Source organism: Thamnophis elegans, chromosome 3 (genome assembly GCF_009769535.1).
Source record: "Thamnophis elegans isolate rThaEle1 chromosome 3, rThaEle1.pri, whole genome shotgun sequence".
Classification (NCBI taxonomy): domain Eukaryota; kingdom Metazoa; phylum Chordata; class Lepidosauria; order Squamata; family Colubridae; genus Thamnophis; species Thamnophis elegans.
The window spans coordinates 90,567,418-90,579,038 of NC_045543.1; the positions used below are offsets into that span (position 1 = coordinate 90,567,418).

The 11,621-nt window shown below is 34.7% G+C and overlaps 1 protein-coding gene across 1 annotated transcript in view; it reads left to right on the forward strand.

Moving 5' to 3' along the window:
• Positions 1-11,621, forward strand: part of FBN2 (fibrillin 2) — a 127,441-nt gene that overhangs the window by 81,164 nt on the left and 34,656 nt on the right. Inside the window, exons 31-40 of the mRNA XM_032214594.1 lie at positions 239-364; positions 1,570-1,692; positions 2,653-2,775; positions 3,076-3,201; positions 4,667-4,789; positions 5,761-5,883; positions 7,884-8,045; positions 8,271-8,339; positions 9,884-10,009; positions 11,130-11,255. Of these exons, the coding sequence (XP_032070485.1) occupies positions 239-364; positions 1,570-1,692; positions 2,653-2,775; positions 3,076-3,201; positions 4,667-4,789; positions 5,761-5,883; positions 7,884-8,045; positions 8,271-8,339; positions 9,884-10,009; positions 11,130-11,255 (1,227 nt within the window). The remainder of the gene's footprint in view (positions 1-238; positions 365-1,569; positions 1,693-2,652; positions 2,776-3,075; positions 3,202-4,666; positions 4,790-5,760; positions 5,884-7,883; positions 8,046-8,270; positions 8,340-9,883; positions 10,010-11,129; positions 11,256-11,621) is intronic.

The window sequence follows — 11,621 nt, forward strand, 5'->3', positions numbered from 1 at the left end:
ATGGCTATGTTTAGCTTTGATGTATGATAGTACTTTTCAGGTAACCAAAGGGTTGTTTCAATCATTATCCTAAAAGTGAAACACAGAATAAAGGTCCAATTCTATAACTCTCCATGGGATTAAATAATATGCTTAAGTAATTTATTAATATATAACAATTCTTTATTAAATGCTTTTGTTAATCAAGCTCTTTTAAATGTTAGCGAAAATATAGAAGACATTTTACTTTTTTATACAGATGTGAATGAATGTGATCTAAATTCGAACATTTGCATGTTTGGAGAATGCGAGAACACTAAAGGATCCTTCATTTGTCATTGCCAACTGGGTTATTCTGTCAAGAAGGGAACTACTGGATGCACAGGTATGATATTACAATACAAGCACAAACAAACTTAGATTTGCCTCCTTGGAGAGGTTCTGAACATTTTCCATTGTTATTGATTGGGCTTCCTTCTCATTCTATTAAAAAAAGGGATTCCGCAAATAAGAAGTCATGCTGGTGAAGCTTAGTGTGAGCATAACTGATTCTAGATCGACTCATACAAGTTGAATAAAACCTATAAAACCTAGATGAGGGAGGGTGCACAAGTGATTCATGCAGTGCCATGCAACTGGGCCCTGGCAACAAGTAATGCTAAGGGGGAGATGCAAGTGACTTGCTGGGATGACTTGTGACCTTCCCTGCCAGTTTCCCCATTCTTTTTGATTGTAGGAAACAAGCAGGGAAAATCACAAATTCAGTCACATGATGGTGGAATGCTGCAACTTTTATAAATGTGAGTCAACTGCCAAGCACTCAGATTGTAACTTTGAAGGGTCACTAACGAGTGGTCATTAACTGATGACTACCTGTAGCTGAAGTTGAAATCCCAGCGCTTCAAATTTCTGTACTTTGTTTTCTTTAAAAGCAAATGTTTGCTCATCAGAAAAATCTTATAAGGAATTTATGATTTTCACATGCTTGTTTCTCACTCTTCTCATTCTTGCTGTACTTTCCATAGATATGATGACAGCAGTAGAAATCAGATGAATGTAAAATGCTTTCTATGAAATTTGTACATCAGTTTCTCTTCTTACCTTTAATTCACCCTTTCTTGCATGTAATTCAAACACATAATTTTTAGTTTGTTTTGGAGGTTTTTTTGTATTTGATTTATTGATTATTTTATTGGAATTAAATTGTAACCTCTTCTGTCATATCAGGAACTCCAAGAAAATGTGACACTGAGAGATGTGGCAGGTTTTCTTTTCATGTTATATTGGCTCCTTTATATATTTTGATACTTTTCTATGATTAATTGCTTACAATTGCCTGGGTCACTGTATTTCTTTCTTAGGTTTATAAAACGAATATCCATTATTTTTAAATCTATATTAAATCTATGTTATGATTTATAGGCATTGTTTACAGCTATTTTATCAGTTGCAGACATTCTAAAGAGATATAATCATGGTACTTAAAGTATGTGGTACATTAAAGCCATTATCATTATTACCAACCTAGCTAACACTTAACAAGTTAATTGAAAGTTTTGATATTTTAATGTTTAACATTTCTTTGTTTAGATGTGGATGAATGTGAGATTGGTGCCCACAATTGTGACATGCATGGCCTGTGTCTCAATGTTCCGGGAAGCTTCAGATGTAGCTGTAAGGAAGGATGGATTGGAAATGGAATTAAGTGTATAGGTGAGTAAAGATAAATTGATATGGTTGTTTGCCTCATAAAAAAGCAAATGTAAGTTATGTGTTTCTTTTATAATTGATTCTATAGGTTGTCAATAAGACAACTAGCTAACTGACACCACAGTAACAGAATCAGTTGTATATATACTGTTAGGGAATGGTTTTAAAAGAATTTCAACAAATTTCTGATAGAATCTCTCCTCCCCCAATTTGCTAAATCAAATGCTTCCATTTTACATATTGAATGTATTGGTTATTTTCAGAGAAAAAATTATAAACTATCATCTAGAACTTTATATTTATAGAATTTCCTATTCCAAAAGATAATTTCAGACAATGATCTTCACTGTCAGCTGTAAATTCATTACCAATTCCCAATATAGCTTAGGCTGTGTATTTATGCAAAAATTAAAATGTAGCTCTGAGAATTTCAGTAAACCAATCTCATTATCTCCCCACTCCCAAGATAGGAATCAATTATATCTATTATTTTTTTGCAGTATCTTCTCTCCAATTTCAGATGCTCTTTTGGTTCCAAATCTTCCTGCCCATACCAGTATTTTAAAAGTACATCTGTATATTACACTATTATTAACTTTTCAAATATAACCATTATCCGTAAGACAATCTGTGAAACTTGAATGATCTCTAGTGTTTCCCTGAGAGGGTACCACCTTATGGAATCATAACTATTCTCATAGTTCGCCAAATGTTTTATGGCCTTTTTAGAAAACCTGAGATAGCATTTAACCAATTCATCGATTTTCTGATGTTTCAATAATAAATATCAAGCTAAACTGTTTGCTCTTTCAAGGGAATTATATCATAGTGATTGAAGCCAATACTAATAGCTTTTAAGCCAACTTCTGCTAGCAATTTGCTTCTGTGAATTCCATAAAGCCAAATAATGGATACTATTAGCATGTTTATGATTTTTCTCTTTCTTACTAATTGCTTTAATAGATCTCGATGAGTGTTCTAATGGAACACACCAATGTAGCATAAATGCTCAGTGTGTAAATGCTCCTGGATCATATCATTGCACCTGTGCAGAAGGATTTACTGGAGATGGATTTATTTGTTCAGGTAAGAGAAAGTTTAAACATATTTTATGAAAGAATTATATTTAATTTAGAAGTTGAATTCAGAACTTCATGTGACAATGGATCGATTCAGCATTTACTTTTATGTGAACCTTAATATGGAGTTTCATCAAAGTCCTAAATTTTCTGATTCATCATTTCAAAATATAGATTATTTTGAAAATAGTGTATATATTTCTTGGAGAATAAACTTTATTTTTCTACTAATAAATTTAAGAAAAAGCGAATGAAATGAATTTCTAATCTATAAATGCTTACTGCTTTAACATTTCCGATTCAATAGATATTGATGAATGTGCAGAAAATATTAACCTGTGTGACAATGGACAATGTCTTAATATCCCTGGTGAATACCGTTGTGAGTGTGAGATGGGCTTTACTTCAACTTCCAATAGCCGAACTTGCCAAGGTAATTCTAACCTCATTTTGAGTAGCTGGATTGCGACTGAGTAGTGGCTCAGCAGTTAAGACCCTGGGCTTGTTGGTTGGAAAGCCGACAGCCCAGATTCAAGACCCAAGTATCTCATGATGGGATAAGCTCATGTCCTCATCCTAGCTCCTGCCAATCTAGTAATTCGAAAGCATGCAAATACCGGTAGCTAAATAGGTACCACTTTGGTGGGAAGGTAAGAGTATGTTGGCTCATGACAGCAGAAATGTCTTTGGACAGCACTAGCTCAATGGCCCTTGAAACAGAGATGAGCATTGTGTCTATTGTCAGCAACAACTAGTGGAGTAAAATCCACAGGGATAACCCCCCCCCCTTTTTTTTTTGAGAATTTGGATCAGATATGAGGAGGTAATTTCCAAGTACTAACAGAGCTTTTGTGGGATTCAGAATATATGATTTACATATAAAGCTAGCTGTTTCTTTCAAACAAAATGTCTGCATGTTAGATGTTTGCACTAGATGGATAAAATGTTGCATTAAACAGTCAATTGGCTATTTTTGTCAATTAACAAATAGAGTGTAGAAAAAAATGTTCTAGATACACCATTGTATGTATATGGAAATGTATTACATTAATAGGGATCTTACAGAAGTAAACATAAGAATTTTGTATTTGTGATAATATATTTTTCAGTAGATTTCAAAGTAAAATGAATGATTTAATTTAGTGACATGGCTGTGGTCTTTCATGATTCATTTGCATTATATCCATCATGTTTATCTCTGCTATGATATTTTAAATTTATTATTACAGCTCCAGTTGCATTATTGTTTTTATTGCAGTCTTTATTTTAGCACTGTTGATAAAAATTGATTTTATCAATTATTTTGTCATGCTGTTTAAATTTTTCATTTTTTATTTAGCTGTTTTGAATGGAAAACAATATGCAATATGACTACAATGTGATATGCAAATGTTTTGAAATGATCTCCATTAAATGTTCCCATTATATACAAATATTGTATTCTAAGATATATACATTCTCTTCTGCAGATCCAATCTGGCTTGGTCACTGGGAGCATAGGTTTTGTTTTCCAAGTTTTAGGATTTAGGCTATAGCCCATCTTCAGGGAACTTCTCTCTAGCAGAGTATGACATTTCCTAAGGATAGGCTGTAGCATGAGTCCAAAAACTCGGAAGACAAAATCTCTGGTCCTAGTGATGGATCCAGATTGGATCCTGCAACATTATCCTGGGAATACATATATTTGTCTTCATTCATGACATTATCTTCTTATTGTATAATAAAATTAATAGAGCCAACTTTCTCTCAGTAAAACACAGGGAACCATATACATATAAGATTTAGACCCTTCAAATATAGGTTTGCATTCTATGAATTAATAGGAAATAAATTATTGGGTGTATGTATTGTATTCATACATAGTAACTAATCATTTTGGCTATTATCCTTTGTTTCAGATATTGATGAGTGTGCCTTTCAGAATATATGTGTGTTTGGTACTTGCAATAACTTACCTGGCATGTTTCACTGTATTTGTGATGATGGCTATGAACTGGACAGAACTGGAGGAAATTGTACAGGTAAAAAAATATGCCTGTGGGTGTGGTAGGTGTATATATGGAAGTATGTGTATAACCAATCCTCTATGTAAAGAGGTCAAAACAGGAACATTACTGAGACAAAGAGAAAGTTATTATCACTGGACTACTGTTCATTGATTTTTTTTTTCAAATATTTCCAAAAATACAAAATTACATATTCTTCCTATGAACAGATTAGGTAAAAGCCGTAATGATAAACAATCTTAAAAAGAAAAATGCCAGCATAAAAAAGTTATATGTACTAAAGCAGTGTTTCTCAACCTTGGCAATTTGAAGATGTCCGGACTTCAACTCCCAGAATTCCCCAGCCAGCGAATGCTGGCTGGGAATTCTGGGAGTTGAAGTCCGGACATCTTCAAGTTGCCAAGGTTGAGAAACACTGTACTAAAGTATAATTATATATTTATTATAATAATATTATAATAGCTATGAAATTCAAGTATATTTTATATAATTAGACATTGGTTAAAAGAAAGAATTCTGACTTCTTTTTTCATTATGCTAATCATTGCTAGAGTATGAGTGGTGCCATGGCCGAGTGTGAAGACACTCCCCTCCCACTCAGAAGGTTGAGAATTCAAAGTTAGGCAGTGACATATGTTTCTCTATGAGGACGTAAAGAGAAAATATCTGCAGCAAACTCCACATAGGCATCAGAAAGGGCATCTGACCAGTAAACATTCAGCTCCATTCAGTCACCCTTATAAAAAAGGATTATAGGGTCATAAAAATAATTAAAAAATAATAATTCCTAGAATGTAGCCATGAAATCAAAATATAATGCAATGAAATGCTGATTGGTTCAGTATTTCAGAAACTGGTTGAGATTAATAGGTTGTGTTAAGTAAACAGTTAAGAAGGAAGTGTGTTTATTTTTTATTATGAAAAAAACCGAATGAACTGATTATAAAGGCTTAAGATTAATTTCAGATACATGTTTTTTACTTTAGATATTGATGAGTGTGCTGATCCTATAAATTGTGTCAATGGCTTTTGTGTAAATACTCCTGGAAGGTATGAATGTAACTGTCCTCCAGATTTCCAGCTCAACCCTACAGGAGTTGGCTGTGTTGGTATGTAGAATTACACATATAACTATTTTATACACGTGGAGAGGAAAGATTACCATATGGATGTTGGTATGGAGACAAGAACAAAAATGACAGCAAATGTTTCATGATGCAGATGATTCAAATTCATTAAACGTGCTAATCCAGTGGGATTGGCTGGCAAAATGGTTAATTTCTAAAAGTGAAGCATTGTGTTCAGATTGGTTCTTGAGGAACAAATTAACAAGTAGGAAAATAGCAGGTTATAAGGCAACCAGAAATAACCATAATTATAGCTTATGACTACGCTGTAATTGAACTAAAATCTAAAAGAACTAAAAAACTAAAAAATCTATTATTCTGCACTTAAAATACTATACATTTCAGTATGTTATATATGCTTGTGTTATAAACACAGCTTTATTACATGGTGTGTTTTGTGATATGCCTGATGACTTTACTTGAATAGAATAGAATAACAGAGTTGGAAGGGACCTTGGAGGTTTTCTAGTCCAAACCCCAGCTCAGGCAGGAAAGCCTATACCATTTCAGACAAATGGTTGTCCAATCTCTTCTTAAAGTGTTGGAGAATTCACAACTTTTGGAGGCAAGTTGTTCCACTAGTTCATTGTTCCAACTGTCAGGAAAGTTCTCCTTAGTTCTAGGTTGCTTCTCTCCTTGATTAGTTTCCATTCATTGCTTCTTGTCCTGAACTTAGGTGCTTTGGAGAATAGCTTGACCCTCTCTTTTTGTGACAACATCTGAGATATCAGAACACAGGTATCATGTCACCTGTAGTCTTTCTTTTAATTAAACTAGACACACCGAATTCCACCAACCTTTCTTTATATGTTTTAGCCTCCAGTCCCCTAATCATTTTTGTTACTCTTCTCTGCACTCTTTCTAGAGTCACCACATCTTTTTTTTTATATTGTGGTGACCAAAACTGAATGCAGTATTCCAAGTGTGGCCTTACCAAAGCATTATAAAGTGGTATTAACACTTCACAGGATCTTGATTCTATCCCTTGTTAATGCAGAACTGTGTTGGCTTTTTTGGCAGTTGTAACTCTCTCACAGTTACTACTAATGAGCGAGGTACCCCTTAAAAAATATGAAAAGAGAACATATTTTTAGGTTTAGTATCTGTTAGGTGGAAAAACAGCCTGAGAATCATAGCCAGAGCTTCATAGCCATTACAATAAATAAGCTGTTCTTTAGCTTGTTTAGGAAAGTCTTCTTGGATTATTCTCTAAATGCATTTGTGGAATACCTTTCTATATTTCTATACATCTTCCTACCTCCAAATTATTTCCTTCATGGTGCAGAACATAGGAGGCATAACTGGTGTTCTACTTTCTATCTCTGTTCTGGTGCTCTTAGAGCTGTAGCTAGAAAAACCAAATGCTGTTTTCTTTCGGCTCATTACCCATAATATACTTCAAATGGCTATGGAAACCTCATTTTGATAAATACATGAATACTGAACCTGTAGACTGTTATTTTGATTGAGGGACTTGGGAGTGTGCTGGGTGCAAACCAAACTAGGAATTACCTATAGTCAATTTCCAACATTTTGCTGATAAACATAGGTTAATTTATAAAACCTAAACTTTGTTTCACAAGCTTGTGGAAATAATGGAATGAATTTATTGCATCTTAATATGAATGGAGCACACAAGTATGAGTAAAATATATCATTACCATTTTCAATATCATATCTTGAAGATAGCCAGTATATAATAAATGTGATTCATTCATTCATTCATCCATCCATTCTCTTCAACCCAGTAAAGAGTATTTATGGTGTTAACAACCTTATTAACAGATTTTAATTTACTTAATTGGATTTTAACTGAAATGATTTCCTAAGTTTAGTAATAGTGATAAAATTAGAACTTAGAATAGGTTACCATAGTCATATGCTATTTATTTGTTTGTTTAATTTGTTCATTGCTGTTCTCTACAGTCTCATTTTAATGACATGCTTATCAACACCACTTTATTTTCTTTTGTTCTGTCCAGATAACAGAGTTGGCAACTGTTACCTGAAATATGGACCAAGGGGTGATGGAAGTCTGTCCTGCAGTACTGAAATTGGTGTTGGAGTCAGTCGTTCTTCTTGTTGCTGTTCTTTGGGAAAAGCCTGGGGCTATCCCTGTGAGACATGCCCACCTGTAAATAGCAGTAAGGAAATGACTCTGTTAGATGGGAGGACAAATAACTAATATAGCAGATAATATCGCTATATACATAAGCCATAAGGCTTTCTCTAAACCAGTGCTTATGAGGAATCAAGCATTTCCTTGAGGTGATACATCAACTTGTCAAAGTTCCTTGCTATGCTTCTATCACATGTCAAATTAATCCTCATGACTTGTTTTATTCTTGGTTGTTTTATTTAATTCCTAGGTGAATATAATACCTTGTGTCCAGGAGGCGAAGGCTTCAGACCAAATCCCATAACAATTATCTTAGAAGGTATTTCTGTTTCTTTCAGTATAACCACCATAGATTTTGCTGATAGTAGGCAGATTTAGTCAATTATCTATAAAAGGGAGATTTGCAAATTGAGGTTAGAGAGAAAGTACTTTCAAATTTAGAATAAATTTACAATCACATTTTAAAATATAGATGGGAAGATTGATAAAAGTTCATGATGATAATTCAACCTTCTCCATTTATATAATTTTTCCACCAATTCACGATTTCCTTTTGGAATGCTGAGGTCCTCAGAATTTCTTGTTAGATTTGGCAAGAGTTACTGTTAAAGGGGAATAAGGATGTTAATATTAGTTGCCCAAATTTTATTACTTTTGATATCTCTAAGGAATTTCCATTTTTTCTTCAGAAAAAGAATAGCGTATTTTCACGACTATAAGCCGCACTGAAAATCCTAAAATTTGATCAAAAACCGGCAGTGCGGCTTATAACCCGGTGCGCTTTATATATGGGAAAAGATCGAAAATCTCTCCCTCCCGATTTTACGCTCAAACTTGAAACTCGCAAGCGAATGACCGCGAGCAGGCACGCACACGTCCCTTGGGTCTCTCCCTCCCTCCTTAGCTGGGAGGCACCAAACTGCGCCCAGCCATCCTCACTTCGTCCTGGTTAAGGGTGGGAGTGTCTGAGACACCGCTGGGAGAATGTCCACTTCGGGTTGCCGGGACAGCAAATTTCAAGGAAAAACGCAGCTGCTGGAATCGGTGCACCACCGAAAGTTCTCTGGTCTGGCTGCACCCGAGCTGGTGAAGCGCCCTTGCGATCGGAGCAATCGCGCGGCTCACCTGCACTGGCTGTCTCCCTGGCGATAGGCGGGCGGTTGCGAGCACTCCATCAGCTGTTGCGACGTCCAGGGAGGATAAACCAAGCCGTGCGCCTCTCCCAGCTGCTTTCGCGGCTTCCTGGAGCGCCAAGAACCTTCGCGCTCTTCTCCGCTCCTCGCGACTGCAACAGATGTCCAGAAGCGTCGGGAAACGTGTGGCTTATAACCCGGTGCACTTCATATATGGAAAAAGTTTGAAAAATTAACGTTAACTGATACTGCGGCTTATAATCCGGTGCGGCTTTTGGTCGTGAAAATACGGTAATTAGAAATATGAATTGGCAACGCTGTACTTGATTATTAGTTCCTGCTGCAAGACAAAAAAAGGCTGAAAATGAAAAGTTACTGAACATGTATTAAAATCTACTGCAAAAAGTCTAAGATTGGTTAAATCAATTTAATAAAGACAGAAATTAATAGGAAGTATGATTTAATTGTAATGATTTTGTTAGGAGAATCAAATTTGCTCAGTATTTTAATATTGTACTTAATATTTTTCCATCCAAAATTATGAGAGTTAATTATTCTCTTAACTTTGCATGGGTAATCATTTATTTGCAGCTGCCCTACCCCCAGATCTCTGTAATAACAAAAGTAAGCAGATTTATAATAAAAACTAAAAGCATAAGTTAATGATTTAAAAGTCGTCTTTCATGTAATTTTTATCAGCCAAGAAACATGGCCTTCTTTTTCTTCGCAGACATTGATGAATGCCAAGAATTGCCTGGTCTATGCCAAGGTGGAAACTGCATCAATACTTTTGGCAGCTTCCAATGTGAATGTCCCCATGGGTACTATCTCAGTGAAGAAACACGTATCTGTGAAGGTGAAAATTCTTATTTTTCGTTACAGCAGGAATGGAAAAACAATATTCTTAAGCAATATTTTGTCCCACAACCATTTTCCTCTTGACAATATTCTATATATATTTAATGTGGAGTCATAAATTAAAGCTTGTGGGTTCTAGCTATTCTGCAGATCCCATTACTGAATTTCTTATAAATAATAGAAATTTAATCCTGACTTCTTTGTATTCTGATATTAACCCAAATAACCCAATGGGATACAAATTATGTCCTTTCCCATGAATTTTTTTTTCAAAAATAGGTTCAAGCAATAAGTTCAAAAATGTATTTAGGTCACTGTCTTACACAAAGAAAGACAGATATTTTAAATAATTTAAGAAAGATTCAAAGGACTTAAAATTCTTAATTTATAGTAATTGCAGTATAATTCACTATAAGCCACAATTGATGTACTTAAGTTTAACCTATTAATATACAAACTCTAAATTGATGTTATTTGATTTAAATTCAGAATGTTGATTTCTTTTTTTTTTCTGTTTTGAAATAATGACAACTTGATCTATGTAGGTAGTTCTTGACTTAGGATCGATCGCTTAGCACTCATAAACTTACAACAGATCTCCCCAAAGTTATTTATGATCCAGATTCACATGATTATATTTAGGGCACTTGGCAACTAGTCTCATTTATAGCCATTTGCAGTCTCCTATGGCCACATGACCATGATTTTTAACATTGTTTTTGGTGGAAACTGGTGTTTATTGGTTAGCTAGTTTTCAGTGAAAAATGCCATTGCAGACAATAGAATCACTTAACAAATGTAGCATTCACTTAATATGTCTAGTCATACGGTGAGCCACTTAAAAATTAACACAATTTACAACTATAATTCCAGGCTCAATTGTGGTTGTAAGTTGAGGACTACCTGTATAATCATTTGTTAATGTTGACATTTAAAAGATTAGTAAAATTTCAAACACAGGATTAAGAGATCCATTATATGTACCTTGAGAACTTTGTAATAGAGTATGGTAGTTGTCATTTCTTCAATCTGTTCTATGTTTAAATTTTTCTGATTTGTTATTATTTGTCATTTTTATTTATTAAAATTAATTTTGGTGATTGATTCCCCACCCCTAGATATTGATGAGTGTGTTGCACATCCTGGTGTATGTGGTCCTGGGACATGCTATAATACCTTAGGAAATTATACCTGTATTTGCCCCCCGGAATATATGCAGGTGAATGGAGGACACAACTGTATGGGTATGTTGTCACATTTATATGCTATATTTACTTTCTTAAATTCTTAAAACATTGGGCCAGTTTACACTGATAATTAAGCTTAAGTGGAATGTACTTTAATTAGCAAAACACCAAAGCCTCGGTGGCGGAAAGCCAAGCAAACAAACAGATAAGGATCTTGGCAGCAACTCAGACAAACTCAGGCAGCAATAAACACAGATAAGGCTTGGCAGCAATCCAGCCTGCCAAGCTCACAGAACTGTCCTCCAACATTCAATCCTGCATTGACTTCTACAAAAAGGGCCGTGTGCACAAATAGTTTTTATAGTCTGGAGAGGAACCTAATGACCACCAGCTGAGTACAATCACCTCCTATAATTGCGTAAT